Raw genomic sequence first — 19,892 nt, 5'->3', positions numbered from 1 at the left:
AATAATAATAATAATAATAATAATAATAATAATATTGGCAGATTTTGTGTCACGCACTACCATATTAAGCCAATATGTGGCAACCTCGAGAAAACTAGATTTTTATGAATTCAAATTCAGGCGTCTGCTTACAATTCCACAACAACAAAATGAGTCCATGTTTTATTTGGCGTTTCGTGGGATGCGCGGTACATTGCATTAATATGGGCATAATATTTTACAATCAGCACTCTTAAATAGAGGCAATTTACAGAGCTTCATTCGTAAAGTGATATTAACATTGAATATCTTTTGTTTGATTGTTTGTGTTGTTTTTAAACAACAACATAATTCTCCAACATACAGATCTTAAACTTAGCATGAAGATACTGTTATCTGCTTTGCTACTGTGTTTAAAACAATGGGAGATAATTATATCTCTGTAGCGCTGTTGTTATTTAGGTCACCAATATTTTTCCAACACTGATAGCAACATGAACACACTTACGTCAGACCTAAAGCGCTACCAGGAATAACACCCAACATGTATCAGAGCACCTTGATATACAGGTCATGTGGGGTCAACAGTAACACTGTTAGCAGCAGGAGACAGATCCAAAAGCAACCATGCTAAAAATTTTCTTCTTCACGTCATTGTAAATGTAGTGATCCTTACGCAGATGCCAAAACAACTCAAGCCCAGTAAAAACTGCATGTACTTGTAAATGATGACGTTAGCAGCAAAAAGAAAAAGCGTATGCACCGGCAAAAGAAAAGGGGAAAAAAAAAAGCAAAGCTGAACTCTGTTTTATGTGCTCAGAAGAAAAGAAGGCATGTGCATTTTGCAATACACTAAAACAATCCAGCATATGTTGCTCAAACCACATATTTAACAACGACACAACATCTCCTATGAAGCCGTGAGTTGTGCTTTGACAGGGGAGGGAATGATTCAAGCAAAAGGAACACAATAAATAGATGAGGAAGAGTGGCGGCATTTCTTTAAGAAAGTTTGCTATCACAAGCTGACAGAGCTACCGTTCACAGAATCCACTCCAGGATAAAAGGACACACAACAAAACAAGTCAGCACTGGTCGGTCGCCCATCACGGAGGCACAGCGACTCAGAAAAATTGAGTCACAAATCCAACGCGGCATGTGGACAAGCGGTCGAGATGCTGCTACCCATGGTGGGGTTTTTTTTTTCTTCCAGGGAATGTACAGAGTTTTCATTGAGATAATGTTAGATTCTTAAGACTTCAGCATTAATATATCATTCTGGAATATTGAACAGTCGTGTGCATGGTGCTGGAATATCAGAGAATGTACCAAGCGAGGTCAGTAAGCTTGCGCATTTAGGAGAGTGTGATACACATTCTGTACATAGAGCGTCATGGTCACAATGAGTGACAGGACTCCTCGTCGGGAGCAGCAGCAGCGGTGCAATGGGCTAACAGTGTTACAGAAGCAGCTGCAAAGTCCCAGTTCTGCCGAGAAACTGACCAACAAAGGCTCATAGCCAGGTTTGCTTCCTCTTTGTGCATTGTGTTCTGCATTCCGGACACACAAAATAATTTAGAATCCAGTCGTTTCAGGTCCCGTTATACGTTGATGGGCCTCCAGCGGTCTGCTTCGATGCTGTTAATACTGTTGGACCCATAGGGACCGGAGGCAACGTCATCGAGGTGCGCTCCCACGACGACACGGGAGCTGCCGGGACCGGAACCGTCGATCTGGGTGGAGGAGTAGAACAGACCCTGGTCTGTCATCTCCTTCCGCGCCATGGCGGCAGCGATGGTTGGGGGGAGATTGACGTCGCTCTCGTCTGGCTCGTCCACCTGGGACTTGTAGGAGAAAAGGATCTTTGGCTCGGAGCTGCGGAAAGGAGAAGAGAAGTCAAACAAAGGAAACGACGAGGGCGGCTTAAATTGTCGAAGAAATAGTAAAATGCACAAACCCAAAGAAGCCTTTGAGGAACGTCAAATAAATGAGTGGCGCAAAGGCGGAGAAGTACAGAAAGGTGGTGACGTCAACAAAGCTGTTTCAGGAAAGACATAGACAAAATGAAGGTCAAGTTAACATTCCAACAAGTTCAGAATGGGCATTATATGACTGTTTAAAAAAGGGACAGGTTTCTACTACAAAGAAAAAATCTACACATATTCTTGACTCACTGTAACCTGCTAAAAAATTCCTATCAACTCTGTAACACTCATATTTGAAGCACATGACATACATTTGGTCTCTTCCACATGCACGCTAACACAGGGAAAGGCTAGTAATACTGACCAGAGCCCTTCTATGATATCTGCACAAAGTAGAGCGCTCCCCAGGCCCTGGATGAAGTTCAGTTGAGCCAGAATGGCAGCATAGACATAGAAACTCCTCTTCGCTGCAAAAAAGAGGAAGCAGAGCAAAAGTTGAGGGCAAACGGTTTGTAAGTGCAGTGTGACAGAGAGGAGCGAGCACCTCGCTGAGGGTGCAAATTTAGCCTCACAGACACAGAGTTTGAAGTGATGCAGATCAAAAAACACATTAGGCCAGTTGCAAGTCCTTCAAATATCTAGGTGAATTTTCTGATGTTAAACTGTAACTCACATGGGAGAGATATCCGCTCCCTCACTTTGGTTTTGGGCAAGATGACGATCAAAGAGTACACCTGTAAGATATTTAAAAAAAAAAAAAAAACTGAGATCAATAGCAGTCTGTGGAATGTGAGTAGTAACTTATTTTTCACACGTTGCTACGGCTAATGGTTTAAACACAGACTGCTGACCAGGAAGAAGAAGCAGGAGCTGGCCAACCAGAAGTGTCTCCCGCCATGACCGTAGATGTTGAAGTCTTCTGCAGACAGGTGACTGTCCGGATACAAGATCTCCAGAGTGCCCTGAATAAATAACACATTTTGAATACATGCAGGAGGACGATGCAGCATTACTGCTCTGCTCAACGCCAGTTCCTATCATCTGTGTCATCACCATTACCTGTGTGATGGAGTAACCCAGAGCAAGAACAGCAGTGATGGCCAGCACACGCTTTATACTGGACTTGCTTTCCAGGTGACCTTATGAGTGCATAAAGAAATGAGTTTTAATGGAAACGACAAGCGGTTCAAAACTTCCTACATTTAGAATTTGCTACATGGAAGAAAGAAATGACATTTGGAATAGACCTGCTAAAGAAAACAACAAATCAACAACAAAAGAGAGAGAATATTACCAAAAGCCAGGCCCAGAATGATAACACTGAGCTCGATGGCCAGCAAGAAGAAGCGGGTGATTTCCCAGAGCACCTAGGAACACACCAAACACGAGCAGTGTTTAATTGTGCAGTGGACTGCGTGTGAATGAAAAAACCCACAGGTCTGGTCTCAATTCAGTGCTTTTGTATTCCCCGCCCACGTCACTACAGTGCAGCCATGACAGCGTGTCGAGGGAGCAGCAAGTCCATCAGTGTGAACTACATGGGAATCGGTCCAGTATTCCAGGAATGTCAACAATGCTTTCCCCTCTGAGCATGAAAGCCCGACAAAGACAAGCTGCAGCTTATATCCGCAGCACTGGGCATTATGCAAAAGGCACAATGCAACATGGAGGAAGGATATATATATATATATATATATATATATATATGTATATGTATATGTATATATATATGTATATGTATATATATATATATATGTACATATATATATATATATATGTACATATATATATATATATATGTACATATATATATATATATATATATATATGTACATATATATATATATATATGTACATATATATATATATATATATATATATATATATATATGTATATATATATATATATGTATGTACATATATATATATGTATATATATATATATATATATATATATATATATATATATATATATATATATATATATATATACATATACATATATACATATATACATATACATATAGGTGTGCTTTTCCTGTTTTGAAAAAAAAGATGGGGCTATTTGCTAAGGCCAATTAGCCCCAAGACTGTATGTTCCACTGCACACAAAAGGCTGTTTCTTCTCCCAGAGGACATTAATCCTGGTAATTGAAGTGAACAGGAACAACTGGTTACAGCCAAAATGTTTCCGGTCAAGGGAATAGGTGACGTTTATTCAATCGCATTCTCCAAAGGCTAATAGTTGTCACTTCTGCATTCCAGTCCAGATGATAATCTGACTGTGCTTAAAAAAAAAAAAAAAAAAGAGAGACCACGGTAATAATAATTTCTTATTTTTTTTAAATGATGAGCTAGCACATTGTCAGAGCCAGCTGTGGAACAAATCAGGAAGTGTCTCATGTGTGACACAACCTTATGTGTCACACATGAGACAATGCAAAGTTTAAGACAAGAAACCTGACTGGTATAAACCTTTAAAAAAATAAATAATTGTCATCGATGATGATCATTGTTTTTCAAACTCTATCTATCTATCATCCTTTCCCTTTGATCTATCATGCAAAGCAAACGCTCCCTTACTTTGTCAATGATGGTCGCTGCACTGGATGCACTGACTGTCATGGACACGACAGCTCGTGTGATTCCGACCGCAGCCACAACAAACACCTGACAAGCACAGCAAAAACAATCATTTTGGGGACAATGCATCATTGTCACCATCCCTTTGACAAAATATTTACAGAGCTTAAAATGTTGTACCAGCAAGTAGAAGGTAATAAAGATGGGGCTTGAGGTGACTCTTATCTTTGCCCTGGCCGAGGGCAATTTCCACAATAGGAACACAAAGAAGGCCACATTAGGGATCAGCAGTAAAAGGTCCCAGAACCGTACCCTGAAGACACAAGTGGTTGCAAACTGTCACAACAAATGACAAACAACAACAACAACAACAACAAATACACCATGTATCTTTTACACATGTCTGCATGCTAAGGCAGTTCTTGCAGAAGTACACATCGCACCTGGAGTTCCCCACATCCTCGTAAAGGACTTGCAGACATTTGTGAGGCTTGGTGATGTTGGCTTCAGTGTCCGGGTGCCAAGTTGGGAAAGTCGACGTGTTGTCCAGCGGTGAGGGTGAAACCGTGCCGTTGTACTGAGTAAACCTTAGCACAGCAGTCACTGTGGGGAGCATGGTGTCAAACCCTGAGGAGAACACGGTCGTTAACAACAGGTATTGGCCAAACCTCACTCACAGCGGCAGGTGCCGACCTTGACTTCTTCCGTACTCCCAACTTTCTAACGGCGCGTCTGTCACATGAACCCGTGTGACCGTCGACCACACAGTAGCTGCCCGAGTGAGCGTCGTTTACGCGACGAATGAAAACACGCAACGTCGCCTGTTACCATTTTGACTGCTTTAGTTAAAACGTTACGTAACCAGGTGACGGTTGTCACTTCCAGTCAGTTAAGATTGAAGAACGGTTTAAATAAAGCACAGAAAAAAAAAAAACTTTCCACGTCTCGCTGAATTGCGAAATTAAAGTACGCTTTTGGTTGACTGACACGTTGTGGTTTCTCTCTCTCACACACACACACACACACACACACACACACACACACACACACACACACACACACACACACACACACACACACACACACACGCAGTTCACTGAAATTAAGGCCACACAAGTTAACATACATACGAAGTTTAACGTCTGACTTGAAAAGCAGTCGGTCGGCATTACAAGGGGATTTCAGGTGCTAGCGTAGGCTGTTACGCGGCGCTGCCTGCTAGCTGCTGACGAAAGATACGCTCATTCCTGACAAAAAGATAGATTTTCTATTTTCTTTAGCAAAAGTCGGACTGATCCGTGTTAAAATCGCGAACAACTAACTTTCTACCCTTCGCCTTTGCTGTTTAAAACCCCCCAAAGCGGCAGCGACCATCCAAAAAGTGCAAGTGCAACTGCGCTTACAAGCTACAGAAGGGTTCTTATTGTTGAACATTAACCCGTCTTACCGGTTGCTGAGACCTTTGTTGTTGTCTTTGATTGAGGGGTAACTTCCGCGAAATGTGTGGATGTATTTACGGCTTCGGTACGCGATTTCTAACCACTAATCGATCAGTGTATCGGCCGCCGATAAGGGTCATGGCTGTATTTGATACTGCCGTGAACATGAACAAGCGATAGCGGTGTGGTCAGCTGACTCCACTCTCGGCAAACAACCGCGCCAAGTCTCGCGAGATGTGACGGGCTCTAACCCCGCCCCCCTCTTTGTTTTGATCGTGGAAGAAGCCTCGAAAAGTGGTACACATCAGTTGTTGCTTTTAATTCGTAGTTAGGCGATCGATCGCCCACTATTTGTCAGTATCATCAAACAAGTCACTATCTAAAATATTTTTAGATAGTGCATTTTTTTTTGTTTTTATTTGCACTTAATACCATGTGTAAAAAATAAGAAGAAGAAGAATGAAAACTCCAAAAATGACAGTCATTTATACTTTATTTTGCATATTCTATGTCTACAATCATAATGAATTACTGCATAAAACATTACAAAAAAAAAAGAGAGAGAGAGATTGGTTGTACTTTGGAGCATTGTTCCTGAGAATAATATTAAAGCATTCTTACCACAAAGAAGATACACTGAGATTTTTTTTTAAATGGTGCAAAATTCAAGTCTCATATTTTTCTCTTTCTTTGTTTTATGTTTAGGCATGTTTATGCAATTTCTAATAAATAGTGACACGTGCTTTGGGATGGCCAGTCATCATCCTGTAGGCCAGGTGCACTGGTTCAGACAGGTCAGCCTTGAGCGTGTACAAGTGGGTCTTCCCACAAACTTGGCTGACGTTGGAGAAGCTCAGCCTGTGTGTCTTGAAGCTCAGTTTGATCTCCAGCCGGCGCGACACAGTGGTCCTCTTCAGCGGCACGCTGTGGCTCTGCTCGAAGGCCGTCAGCAGGTTGTCGTGCCACATGAGGCACCAGGAGCTGTGGCTGCTTTCCAGGGCAGAGGCCATGCCACTCCGTTCCAGCTTTGTGCTGTAGCATATGCCGATGATCCAAGGGGAGCCCTCAAAATCCACCTCCCAGCAGTGCTCACCCTCAGAAAAGCTCTGGCTGCTGAGCACCTGGAAGAAACTGGTGAACCTTTGAGGAGACAGCGGGTAGGGCTGCTTGGCAGCGCTGAAAGTCACCGTCTTCAGGTCTTCTGAGAGCAGGAGGTTCGGATGGAGGGTTTCGGGGTCAAACGTTACCTCTGAGGGGTTGAAGGTGTTCCGAAGAGACCGTTGAATCTCTCCAAATCTGTCCCTCAAATCAGCGTTCATAACTTCCAGCATGGGACAAGCTTGCGCAGGGTTGATCTGTGATTCAGCGAGGTCCTGGTCTATCTCGACAGACTTGGCCAGTTGCTTCTCAATGTTTGGTTCCAGCATTTGGAGCTTGTTGTTGAATTCACTCACGCTCTCCTCTTTCAGCAGGGACTCTGCGCTCACCATGGCCTGCCTCAGCTGCGAGGCCAGCTCAGAGCCTTGGCTGACCTGGCGGCGTATCCCTTCCTCGCCCGGGCCCAGTTGTTCCTCAATGATCCCCATCACCTGGGTGCTGTAGCTCTGCAACAACTCCTTCATCTGCCTCAGAAGCGTCAACGCTTTCTCTCTCAGCTGGCTGTTGGCAGTGGCCACCTCTCTCTCGCGTTCCTCCGCCTTCTTCAGCAATCCCTTCGCCACCTCTAACTTGAGGCTCAACTCTGAGGCCTGAGATGCCAACTTTAATTTAGATTCAACCATTTCCGCATTTCTTTGGGATTTACCATGCTCTCCATCCAACAAATTGGCGCCTTCTGATGATCCAGCACTGATCTGAAAGCTACTTTTCCCCAAGCTTCCCTGCACGTCGCCTGCCTCCGCTTCCTGAAGGCATTTTGCGTTCGACTGTCCTGCAACACAGCCATCACCACTGTCTTCTGTTACGTGGCCACCAGCAGACGGGTCTGAAGCGGCACTGGCTGTGGCTTTGTAGGTCTCTACGATGTTGCACATTTTAAAATTTTTCACAAGGGGTTTGGTTCCGCTGTACTGTGTCTGGCACTCGGGGCAGCTGAACAGGTCCAGGCCTTCACCCATAGTTTGAAGGCAGCCGAAGCAGTAAAAGTGACCGCACGGGAGAGAGACAGGCTCGTAGAAGAGCTGCAGGCAAATGGGGCAAGTCAGCTCCAAGCTCAGCGCTTCCAGATGATCTTGTTTAGATGAATACGCTTCAGATTCACTGGCAGACATGGTGAAAAAGTCTGGGGGGTAAAAAAAAAACATTCTGCACATCAGAAATGCACTACATCAATATTCTTGCGACAACTACAGGTAGATATTAGAATATCAAGTAAAAGTTGTTTTATTTTGGCAATTTAACATAAAAGATGAAACCAACAAATTTTATTGAGCCATTACACACAAATTGACATATCTTCAAGCAGTTCCTTGTTGTAACTTTGCTGATTAAGATTTTCAGCTTATTAAAACCACAAACCCACAAACTCAGGAATATATTATAAAATTTGAGGGGTTTTTTTAAGCTGCAAGACCTGATCAGCAAAATCCAAAGAAATTAAAAACTTGAAATATATTGATTTTCACATTATTCGTTTATATAATATGTCAAATTCACCTTTTGAGTTGAATTGCAGAAATACAACAACCTTTTCAGGATATTCTAATTTTCTGGGTAGTACCTGTACACTGCAGAAAAACCGACGTGTTTTTGTTTGTTTTAATCCACAGGTTTGCGTTGGAGTTACATAACCTCGCCGGTAGGGCGTACCGCAGCCTCTTTTCAACGTCTACATTTGTACACCAATACCAAGACATTTGTAATAATCATGAACAAAAATGAGAAATACAGCAATGTCAATGGCAAAGTTGACAACTTTGAAGTCGCCCCAAAGGGCCAAAAATTATTTCCCGTGAAATGTCTCAAATGATTGTGATAGTACAGCTCCCAGGCTTTCCAATGATACATCACTTGTCAAATTTTACTGTATTGATTTTGAAATAATCCAGATCCAATGATTCGCTGAATGTTATATGTTGAACAGTGTTGGGATAAGCAAAGCCATCTAGTGGTCAAATAGCGGAATTTCTTTTTAAGGTGGAATCGAAACCTAAGAATCACCGCGGCGAATGTGGTGCCAACTTTAGCGTCGTAAATTTAGCCGATTCGCATAAACACGCTCACAGTTTCAAGGTTTACACAGAGTGAACGCGTGGAGAATCTTTCTTTATAAAGGACCGAAACTTTGCTCGTTGACAGCGACGTTTGAGCACCGCGCAGGTTGTCACCCAAACTATGATAAACCACTGAAATGTACACATGTTCAACCAAGGTTTCACGAATATCAGACATAACATAATTTGAACAGACTGCCTGGCGGCGACGGATTCGGCCGAGCGTCGCTAGTTCGCCAAGTTTCGTTTTCCTGCGGTCAGGCTCGAGGTTCGCTTCCTCTGTCCACGCGACGGGTTGTCAACGTTCTTCCTGGTTACATTAGACTGGATTTTAGCACCCTTTTTTTTTTTTGCCTCGTTATGATTACTCAATACTGTATAATTGACGAAGTACACAACCAGTAAAAACGCGCACTTGATACCAAAACTAAAACATTTGTACTTTTAAAACTCTTTGATTCCTTTTTGAAATATTTTAAAAAAGAAAAACTCCACAGGGACTTACAGGTGTATCGGGTGATCTCTCAGCCTGTTCACGTGAAGGTGGTCATAAAATGGACTGACGCAGAGAGATGGTTGACAGAGAATGGTGGCGCGCACCAGGCAGACTCTCTCTGTTCGGTAATCACCCCAAACCCGCCCAACTGGGTAAACATCGTTTTATTTATTAACAGCTTATATTGCAACCTCTCGTAGGTGGGGGGGGACAAAAAAAAAAAACTCATTCGCTACAGAGATGAAGCAATCATTTCAAATTATTAAGTGTTGCATATTTTATTGGTGACCCCTGCACATTTGGTGTAACAAGGCACAGCAGCATTAACCATACCAATGCATCTCCATATAATTAATAAAGGAGTACAATTATTATTATTATTTTTAATTACAATAAATATAATAGTGATCTGTTTACACGTATCCACACTACGTCTGTAACCATCTCTCGGACCATGTGCTGTTTTAGTGTGAAACCAGGAAGTGTGCTAGATTGAAAAAAGAAAAACAGAATATACAAACACGCTCAAAAATAATGTTATCGTACTTTGGAAGTCTATTTTCAAGTGCGGACCTGACGCAGCAGACGCCACACCTGAAATGCAGCCTGCGTAATCCAGAGTTACAACATCTTACAGCTTCTTACATCCAATAGGATCAAACCATGCCCAAAAAGCATGTCAAATACACAGTCTGTGAGTTTTATTTGCACCTCAGTCATTCTGAGCTACAAGGCACCACATGATAAAATGCAGACCAGTGATACGGTCCCAATAAACAGGAAGTGGAAGATCAGGGATCTGGGATCTACAGCAGCGTGTCCAGGTCCAGTTTTGGGAGCGGCTCCTTCCAGTAGGAGAAACCGCTGTACTCGGGACACGCCAAAGCAGAGGAAGCGCTGTCCTCGATCGACAGCATTGGAAAGAAATGTTCCACCAGCTCACTGAGGTGGCAGTACCTACAAAACACAAACACACCACCGAGTCACAAAAAAAAAAAAATTCTTCTGAGAATTGTTTTTGTTTTTCAAGCTGTGTTCTGTGCAAACGTACGAAGACTTGTTGCCTTTCGTCCTCTCCTGGATGAGCTCTCCTTTTGGGTTGACAGTAAACAGTCTGGTCTCAGGCACGCCGACCTCCTTATAGGCAAATGCATCCTGCGAAATTAAGGACCAATGAGAGGTTCAGTGGTGCAAAACAGCTACAGTGTGTCAATTCCTGACAAAGAAAAATTCAGAATTTATTTTCTGTCAACCAATATCTCGCTGGCTCAAACAAATACCAAATACACATACGGTTGCATGGACTCTTGTCCCTCAGGCTTGTTTGTTTTTTAGTAGGTGGTCTTTTAGCAGCATCAACTCACATTAGTCCTGTTGCCAAAGGCAGCGTAGAAGGGCCGTCTCTGCGGGTTGAACAGATCTCTGATGTCACTCAGACAGGCGATTTTAAAAACCTCCGGCTTCTTCTCGATGACCTCACTGCACGGAAAGCTTACGGTTAATTAGAGAAATCGTTTCATTTTTTTTTTTTTTTTTTTTTATCGGTATACATTTTTTGTGTGTACTGATATTGAAACTTTCTGAGCTGACAGATATCTCTTCCTTGAAGTAGCTACTCCTATGTTAAGGGTATACACCGTTTCGCAAGCAGAGTCAATAAATGTTACCGGTGCAGAGCTGAGAAGAGGCTACTGGGAGCCAACAACACGGGCCCTTTAGGGAGGACCGTCCCTCTGTCGTTGACCCACTGAAGGTAGTCCTTAGTGATGGCCGCCATGCCAATGGCTCGTGCTGAACAGTACAGGAACTTGTAACCGTTTCTACAGGAGCAGAAATGAGGACATTAGCACCAAGTCTCGATAATGACTTGTATGAAAATAGGGCACGATATGCATAAGGTCTCTGGTATAGAAATTCAAGTTGCATTCAGAGTGAATAAGATGACAACTGTGGCAGGGTAGACAGTCAATTAAATACAGTCTCAGTCTCTTTGGGGGAGAAACGCTGCTTTAACTCTGCTGCTTACTGACTGCTGATGACATCAACAAGTACTTTCACCTACTCGTGTATTTTGTGGTAGAGTTTGGCGATGCCTTTGTGTGTCCAGTCTTTTCCAAACTGAGGTAGAATGTGACCAAGAGCGTCTGACCTGCAGGACACAGACAGAGTCGACAATTTTACAAACTAATTCACAACATTTGGATTACTAAGCCACCGGGTGCAGCTCGTTTTTTACTTGGTGATCGTTCCGTCAATGTCCGATATGATGATGCGGTCGTTCCAGTTCCACAGGTAAATGGCGGCCTCGCAACGGCAGGTGCCCTGGTATTGTGTTGTCACGCTGAACACCACCTTGTTGGCTCCGTCCCGCAGGTTTAAGTTCCTCTAGATGGGGAAAACAATGAGCTCGTGTTCAGGACGAAAAAACATTTGACACTGTTGGTCTGACAACTGCGTGTTTTAGTCTCGTACAATCTGTTCGGAGGTCAGACGAAGCGACTTGCGGTACATCTGGGTGATGCACTGGGTGGCGTTGAGAGTCTCTGTGGACAGATTTGAAGTGATGGCGGCTTTTGAGCCGTGTCCTGCTGCCTCGCCGTTCTCAACGTTGCCTTGTGTCGCCCTGGAATAACAACAGTGTGAGTGCAGTGGTGCTGCTTCATCATTTAACAGTCAAAAAGAGGAGACTGATTTGGTTGTTGGGGGGGCGGTAAAGAGTCACTAATGTAAAGATAGAATGGCTAAGATGGCCATCACATTCATGTCATGACAAACATATTTCCTTACATGATTACAGCAATAACTTGAAATTACATTTGTCAGATCAATTTTACTTACTTTACAGTGGAAATATTTGCCAGTGGCTCCTCTTGCTCGTCCTTTGAACTCTTCTGCTGTAAACCAAGTAAATAACATTACTGTGTATCTCCCAGACAAACAAACACACTCAGCAAGCATACACCCTTTTTTTTTTTAGGACCTTCTGTGTGTTCAGAAGGGAAGGTAAAAAGGCAGGGAAATCAACATCTGACTCACCTGTTTGAACTGGACAGGTTATAATTAAAACAAGCATCTATGAGTGTACCTGGCTGTTGTTGATGTCTCTCCTACGCCAGGAGAACCACCAGCGTCCGGACTTTTTGGGCATTTTGTCTTTAACCAGCTGATCGACGGCGGTCTGTGAAATATATACGGCGGAAGAGAGAGATTCTAATTAACCCCAACGTCATGTGCAATGGATTACTGGGTCTTTAATGTCCAGAGTTTGTAACTGGTAATGAGTGCAAAAAACACTGTTGTATGGAATGTAAAATAAGAATACCTTTGGTAAATTTTTCTGGAAAGCTGTCATGGACAGGACCATTGGAGCAGCCACAGCCCAGTTATAGTAGCTGTAACAGACACAGGTCACCATGAAGTATTCAGTATTCACAATAACCTCAAACAAGAACATGCTTTGACAAACAACGATTTTCACATCTCACTTGGAGTTAATGCAGATGACCAGGCTGGGATCTTCAATAATTCCTGGATTGTTAACGAAGTCTTGGTAGGTCACAATGTGCTCCATAAACTTTTCTGAGGGGACAGAATGAAACAAACAGAGAGGAAGTTAACAAAGAAAAGTCACTGGGAGAAGAGACTGTGTGAATGTTCAAAGGTCTAGTGTGTTGATTTGGCCTGATTCATGATTTTTGTACTGGTAAACGCTTAATATACTGCCCATAAATACATAAATAAAAGAGTATACTCGCTGTACAATAAAAGTCATTTGGTTTTCCTACCTGTACTACAGCACTTATGTCTGTGTGTTATACTTAACACCTTGATGTCGCTGTTTCCTCTCAAAATCTTCAAATATTATATACTTATTCTTTGAGCAGAACAGACACCGTAGTGTAAAAGTTATAAATGATGTAATTACTGGGAGACTGGCGGACGTTAATCAGTTATGGTGAAGAGGTGCCGACCTTTCGTGATCTGTCTGGTGTCGCCTTCCTGCCCGCAGAGGGACATGCTGACGTCCATGTTGTAGGAGGCGGAGTCAGACAGGTACTCGGTGCCGCTGTCCATGGCGCCGCTGCCGACCGACTGAGGCGACTGGCTTCCTGAGCCGGAGCTCTGCTCCGCACCTTGGGGAGACGCTCCTTCAATTTCACTGCAGGCACGAAAAAAAAAAAAGTACAGATCATCAGCAAAGAAACGCACGCAAATGAGGCATAAGTTAAATCCATACTTGTGGGGCAGACACATTGATTCATTTACCTCTTGGGGAAGTAGAGCGCAGCCACCTCAGGGTCCAACTTGGTCAGATCATCCAAGTAAATGCCTGTTGGTCCAAGATGGTGATTGCGTTTACCTGGCAACAAACCAACACACAAACAAAGACTTTCAGAAGACAAAAAGTGCAACAACACAGAGAAACACACCATTCAAAAATACTTCACCTTTCCTCTTTCCCTGCGGCTCCGCTCGGGCCGAGGCGTCAGCGGCTCTCCTTTCAGCAGCTGCGGACTCTTCGGCCCCTGCGGGACCGCCGCCGTCCTCCTCCGCCCCCTCGACGCTGGGATCTATCCCGCTGTCGCCCTCGCTGACTGCGGCGCTGCTGCTTGAACCCTGATCGCTCGGCTCCGGTGGCGCCTCTTGCTTCCCCGAGACGGCGCAGCCGCTCTTTGACTCGGCCGCACTCGCGTCACTGTTCTCCATCCCGGCGCCAACCGCATCTGCCAGGGGGCCGATATTCTCCACGGCAGCTCTGCCTTCTTTGAAAGCCGGCGATCGAGAGCCATTTGTCAGCTTGGAGGTCCCCTCATCCTCAATCTTTGGCTCCAACGGCGAGTCCACGCTCGTCTGCGCCGTAGAGGCGCATGACCTGAAGAGGTCGCTGGGGGTGGAGAAGGCCAAGTGGGAGTTTCTCTCCATGGATGATGAAAGATCTGTCTCCAGGACGTGGTTGCTGAGGTCCAGGGACTGAGTTCTGGGTTGCGGCCTCACCACCCTCACGCTGCCCGCCCTCCCGCAGCGGATCACGGGCTCACAGCTCAGGTCGAAGGAGTCCTGCCTCTCGATGGTGCGGAAGCGGGAGGAGTGTTGCATCTCCAGCGTGGTCCTCTCCGACTGGTACAACTGGAGGGACAAGCGGGCCGATTAGGAACAGGAGGCACTCCAAACTTTATACTTATTACCCATATTTTGAGTTAGTAAGTGCAGTAAAAAAGCAGCGCAGGCTCCAAAATGTGGATGATTGGACGCTTGACACTGTCAACTGACAGCAAGCTGGAGACGACAGAGAAGCTGCGCCACAAAACTCCAGTGATGCTGACCAGGTGACATGTTTTTGCATCAACCACGGCTGTGACCACATAATGTTGTGAGACAGCCACCATCAGTAATGTCTGTCATCATTTAATAACATTTGCAGGTTGGCTAAGGTTGATTTCTGCTAGTTGCAAGCTTTTCAGGAAAGCTTTCAGTTAGACTGTTTTCAACTCTGTGTAGTCTGTATCCTGTCCCCACTTATTGTTCAGAATTTGCCTTAAATTCTAAAATCTAAAGTCTTCTATTCTACTCAGCTGTGCTTTTTTTTTTTAGCTCTTCATACTGGTTTTTCCTCTTTGATGCTGCTGAGTCTCTTTAGTTGTTAGTCAACAACTTCAGTTGTTGAATTGCTGTAAAACCTCCTAAGCGTGTGTGGGCTTGCCGTACCATGGGAAAACCTCCCCAGTTCCACTCCATCTGGATGCCGGGGGAGTCATGAGTTTTGGACACCAGCTCAGAGTCGCTCTTCGGGGAGGACGGCCGGCTGTGGAACACGCTGCTGACACGGGAGGGGGATCACGAGGAGAGCACGGAGCACTTGAGTGACACAGAGTAGAAAAAACGGCTCCACGATGCGTAAACAAATCAGTGATTAGATCGGTGATTAAAACAATCCGGTTTTACTTTTCTGACTGCTCTCCGTCTGAGTGGGCGTGTGCGTCTCTGTTCCGCGTCGCCTCCAGCTCCTCGTTTGGCTCCTCAGACAGTGAGTAGTACACTGATTTACTAAGAGACACACAAGAGGACATTTTTAACTCGACTCCAGTTAGCAGTGTGAAAAGATTAACACATGGCTGCTCCACTCTATGGCAGTATGTTTCATCCATTTTATTGCTAACAAACAGCAATTCATTTAAAATGCCATTAAAACTGACTCGAAGAAGCAGCTGCTGGTTCGGCCACTGACCTGGCGTGCAAGGCCGAGACCCCCTGCTCTCTGGCGGGACTCTCCTGTCCCACCTGGTCGCTGTCCCTCTCCCACTCCTTCTCCATCTCGTCCGAGGAGGAGTTGCCCTCCTCCCTGGGGTGGGTGTCGGAGCGCACTCGCTTGCGGCGGCGCTTCTTCCTGCGCGTGCCAGACCCGGCGACGGAAGATCCCTCTGCGGTCTCCTCACCTTCCTCGGGCGGCTCCAGAGGGATCGGGGAGGTGCACAGGTGGGCCGGGACCAGGGACTGAGGCGAGCAAAGACGAAGGTTTAAAATGAACGCTGTGCCAAAAAGAACTTAGAATAACATCCACAGTGTCGATCTTACCTCCATGTTTTCATTCTCCTCCACAAAAAAAGCCTCTCCGTTGTCGCCCAGCTTCATGTGCAGGTCAACCGGCTCCCCGTTGACCTCAATGTCCACCTGAGAGCACAAACAGGTGGATTAGAGAACGGATAAGGTGGAGAACTCATAGACACGTGGGAGGGGGAAAGGAGCACAAACAATTTTCTCCTTGGAGCGCAGCACGCCCAGCTTGCCGAAGCGCACGTGGAAGGGAGAGCACTGGAAGGATCCATCGGGCTGCTGCACCACGATCACGTCGATGCCCCCTGTGAGAGTGGCCGGGTTGAGTCCGCGGTACAGCTCCTTCACCGTCACAAACACCGTCTCCGCCAGCTGGCCCACGATATTCATGGTTTGGGACTGAGGACGACAAAAGGAGAAGTGAGAGGAATGCGGAGAAGGAAAGTGTCTGCGCTCGCTGATTTTCAAAATCTCAAAGTCTGCGGTAATTTCCACTCCTGTCAGCAGTATTAAACCACTTCACAGCCACAGTATCCATGCGGATGTTGTTAAAGAATAAAGCCCTCTACTAAGCACAAGAAAAAAAGATTGACGCTGCTGTGAAACAAATACATTTAGTCAAAAACAACCTCAGTCCTCCTGTCGGGAACTTCTCTGTGAGTTTGGCTTCGTCTTCGCAGTGCAGCCTTGAGGAATGCAACACTGTGTTTTGACAAATCCTCTCTGACCTTTGTACAAACAACTTGGCCATTTACATTAGGCAAAAGGTCACAAGCTTTTTTTTTTTTTTTTCTAAATCTTAACATGAACTTAACCCTTCAGGGAGTCTGACATTACAGACGTTTGCAGAAATAACTTTTTCTCTGTGAAATTGAAGGATGTGTCAGGATGTCGCTGATCTGAAACAATTGCTGAACTCAGGTCTGAATGACAAAACTGTCCGTCAATGATCCACATCGTCAATCACGCCTTACCCACATCGAAAGACGCAGGTGTCCCCTCCCAACCGAGCCTCGCTTCCTTTACCTCTCCACAACAGAGGCATCGCTCGAGCTCAGGATCGAGAACCTTTACCTCCACTGCCGCCAGAGGAACCCGTCACCAACGCTATGGCCTGCTGCCTCACCCTGCTCTGGGGCCGCTTCATCCCCACACATCCATCTGTTTGCCTACATGCGTAACGCTAAAACTCTGCGCCGACAAGCCAGGGATGCGCAGCCCATTAAGACTGCTGAGCTACATAGGACTTCCCCACATGATGGGCGGCGCTCAGCAGGGACGACCGTCCGCCGGTCTGAGGTCTGGCAAACTATGAGAGAGTCCCAGCACATTCAGTCACACACTAATGCTTCCTCTATCTAACACCATTTCAAAACACCACGCACATGCACACACGCACGTACACACACACACACACACACACACACACACACACACACACACACATACACACACACACACACACACACACACACACAAACCCAGTCACACCGAATCCATACTTCCCCACTTGTCCTGCACATGACAGCCAGACCAGCAGTTTCTGAAAGGCAGGGACAGGCTATTCAACATGACAACACACACACACACACACACACACACACACACACACACACACACACACACACACACACACACACACACACACACACAGCGAGCGCGAGCGACTAGATTCTGGGCTTCACCACAGCCCTCTGGGCTTTCAGAGATGGAGCAGTCATGCTCCACCGACGCTGGAAAATCCTACCAAATCCCGGGGTCCACTTTGGAGGGCGTCAAGCTAATAAAGTGCAAATGTTGATGGATTTAGGAGGTCGCGGAGTCGCAGGGCGAGGTGGAGGACACCGCAGACTGGTGAGTAGAACGCTGCCAAGCGCAGAGAGAACCCGGGGGAGTTAATCTAGATAATACTCAAGACCTGAAAGGCGCCACTGTTTGGATTGGTCATGTGACCATGTGTGAACATAAAGATATGAGACAATGGGTGTTCCTTTTTAAAAACCTGAGCAGTTTGTTTGTTTGTTTGTTTGTTTTTAATCTTGTCAAGTTAGCATTTACAAAAGCAGCAAAAATGTATTTATTGCATTCATCTGTAGAACAGCGGCCTGTAACTAAGCCTTTATTTAACCGTCACACTGATGACGTCATCACCAGGACTGCCACTAGTTTTTTAGTGAATGTAACTTAAAGACCAAGTCAGGGTTTTTTTTTTGTATCTACAAATGGTATGGCGCACAACATATAACGATTACATTTGAAACAATAACACACGGTTACGAGTACCTCTTGACATGGTTCTCCGCGTATGGTCGATAGTCATTTATTTTTTTTGACAGATTCAGTTTATCAAAAGCGATGCACAATTTCCCCTAAAACAGTACACCTACTGACGCAAACGAGATGCATCGTTTTGTTTTGTTTTGTTTTGTTTTTAACGGCGACTGCATCGTCTTCCAACATGAAAACCTCTGTTACGTCTTGATTACGTCATATGCCGCTGTAATTAATTTAGCCAACGCGTGACGTCATAGGCGGTTCTCCACGGCGTATTAGCGCAGGGCCGACAATTTCCTGCGGAATAAGCTTTTATTGAAAGTCATTTCCATTCGGCCTTATCCTTTCTTATCGGCTCCGTGCCAGTAAACAGAATGAAGATCGGAGTCCCCGTAACTTCCGCAAATGTTTCGCGAACGCAGCCCATTAAAACAGCCCAACCCTCCTGACGGCCGAGAACAGCGCGGTTTGCAAAGAAAAGCAAACTCTTTCGAAGGCTCTAAAAGTACATTTTAACAATGTCTTGAGCAAAAGCAAATCAATAAATGACGTCGCATCAAGCCCGCGATCAAACATACAGCTCTTCGTCCAGAAGTTCATAGAAAATCTGGGGTCTGGTAGCCCATTCCGACTCAAAACATCATTGCGACGCATCTACTGAGTGTGTGTCGGTTTGGGGGGAAAAAAGAAGAAGAAGAAGTAAAGAGTTGTTAAAAAACAATTTATGCGTTTGCGCAGAAAATGTAAGGGAATCAACATTTTGAGGCATGGGGCTGGAACTTACCTTTGGGAGATCTTTTTACATTCCAAAAAAACAATAGCCATCCCTTACATTTCCTAGTGTGGCGCGCATGCGCGGAGGTCAACGCAGTCATTGCAAGCGGCCAATCATCAAGCTGCAAGTGAACATTTGACCCGCCTCCAGCATTATTTGTAAACAACGTGACAGGGCCACGAGCTCGCTCGTCCCTGTTAAGTTCAGTAAGCTGACCCGTGATAATTAGAATATATCGACTACTGAGACAAAAAGATGAATTTGCCTGGTTGATGCGTCGAGTTTCTCCGCTCTTGTTGGAGGCAATTCATTCAAGCTTTTTAGTGCTCAGTATCTTACCGAGATTGAACCAACAGAGGGCATTACTGCACCTGCATATTAGCTCAACAACTTGCTCTCACATGAGAGTAAGAAGAAGTTAAAATCCCGCCTCTTTAATTTGGCTTCGATGTCTGTGACTTGATCTGAAACACGAAGCATACTATTTTGGTCATTTTAAATATACATCTACATTAGATTTATTAAATTTCATATATATCTATATTTTTTTTTATAATAAATATATATGTTCTGATATGGACCTAATGAATGGAAATACAAAACCCACACACTGTTGGCTCAAGCGTTTATTGTAAATTAACATTTGACACGCTGAAA

The 19,892-nt window shown here is 44.8% G+C and overlaps 3 protein-coding genes across 7 annotated transcripts; all 3 read right to left on the bottom strand.

Moving 5' to 3' along the window:
- Positions 1 to 149: 149 nt before the first annotated feature.
- Positions 150 to 6,111, bottom strand: tpra1 (transmembrane protein, adipocyte asscociated 1). The gene is made up of 11 exons (XM_076014353.1): positions 5,935 to 6,111; positions 4,931 to 5,114; positions 4,668 to 4,800; positions 4,488 to 4,574; positions 3,199 to 3,271; positions 2,964 to 3,043; positions 2,756 to 2,866; positions 2,578 to 2,638; positions 2,269 to 2,371; positions 1,937 to 2,017; positions 150 to 1,854 (listed from the first exon to the last, which is right to left on the bottom strand). The coding sequence occupies exons 2-11, from the start codon at positions 5,101 to 5,103 to the stop codon at positions 1,581 to 1,583; spliced, it is 1,176 nt and encodes a 391-aa protein (XP_075870468.1). The 5' UTR covers positions 5,104 to 5,114; positions 5,935 to 6,111; the 3' UTR covers positions 150 to 1,580.
- A 242-nt stretch (positions 6,112 to 6,353) lies between these two features.
- On the bottom strand, positions 6,354 to 9,777 carry trim107 (tripartite motif containing 107). The gene is made up of 2 exons (XM_076014349.1): positions 9,644 to 9,777; positions 6,354 to 8,207 (listed from the first exon to the last, which is right to left on the bottom strand). Exon 2 carries the CDS (start codon positions 8,194 to 8,196, stop codon positions 6,649 to 6,651), a length of 1,548 nt encoding a protein of 515 aa, XP_075870464.1. The 5' UTR covers positions 8,197 to 8,207; positions 9,644 to 9,777; the 3' UTR covers positions 6,354 to 6,648.
- A 3-nt stretch (positions 9,778 to 9,780) lies between these two features.
- LOC142880426 (phosphatidate phosphatase LPIN2) lies at positions 9,781 to 19,354 on the bottom strand. 5 transcript variants are annotated; one of them, XM_076014348.1, is made up of 20 exons: positions 19,245 to 19,354; positions 16,385 to 16,585; positions 16,208 to 16,303; positions 15,861 to 16,126; positions 15,578 to 15,679; positions 15,341 to 15,452; positions 14,083 to 14,761; positions 13,901 to 13,994; positions 13,606 to 13,793; positions 13,120 to 13,213; positions 12,957 to 13,026; positions 12,720 to 12,812; positions 12,473 to 12,528; positions 12,107 to 12,257; positions 11,871 to 12,019; positions 11,697 to 11,783; positions 11,302 to 11,454; positions 10,999 to 11,113; positions 10,686 to 10,789; positions 9,781 to 10,591 (listed from the first exon to the last, which is right to left on the bottom strand). In XM_076014348.1, exons 2-20 carry the CDS (start codon positions 16,574 to 16,576, stop codon positions 10,441 to 10,443), a joined length of 2,952 nt encoding a protein of 983 aa, XP_075870463.1. In that variant the 5' UTR covers positions 16,577 to 16,585; positions 19,245 to 19,354; the 3' UTR covers positions 9,781 to 10,440. The 5 variants fall into 5 exon arrangements, with proteins under 5 accessions (XP_075870463.1, XP_075870462.1, XP_075870461.1 ...); XM_076014347.1 differs by lacking the exon at positions 19,245 to 19,354 and adding an exon at positions 17,161 to 18,136; XM_076014346.1 differs by lacking the exon at positions 19,245 to 19,354 and adding an exon at positions 16,816 to 17,131 and having other exon boundaries at positions 12,473 to 12,525.
- Between the last annotated feature and the right edge of the window lie 538 nt (positions 19,355 to 19,892).

This window comes from Nelusetta ayraudi, unplaced genomic scaffold, assembly GCF_046127955.1.
Source record: "Nelusetta ayraudi isolate G7.1 ecotype Tasmania unplaced genomic scaffold, CSIRO-AGI_Nayr_v1 ptg000168l, whole genome shotgun sequence".
Taxonomy (NCBI): Eukaryota; Metazoa; Chordata; class Actinopteri; order Tetraodontiformes; family Monacanthidae; genus Nelusetta; species Nelusetta ayraudi.
The sequence above is the reverse complement of the archived record's forward strand: the minus strand, read 5'-3'. Positions and strand labels throughout refer to the sequence as shown.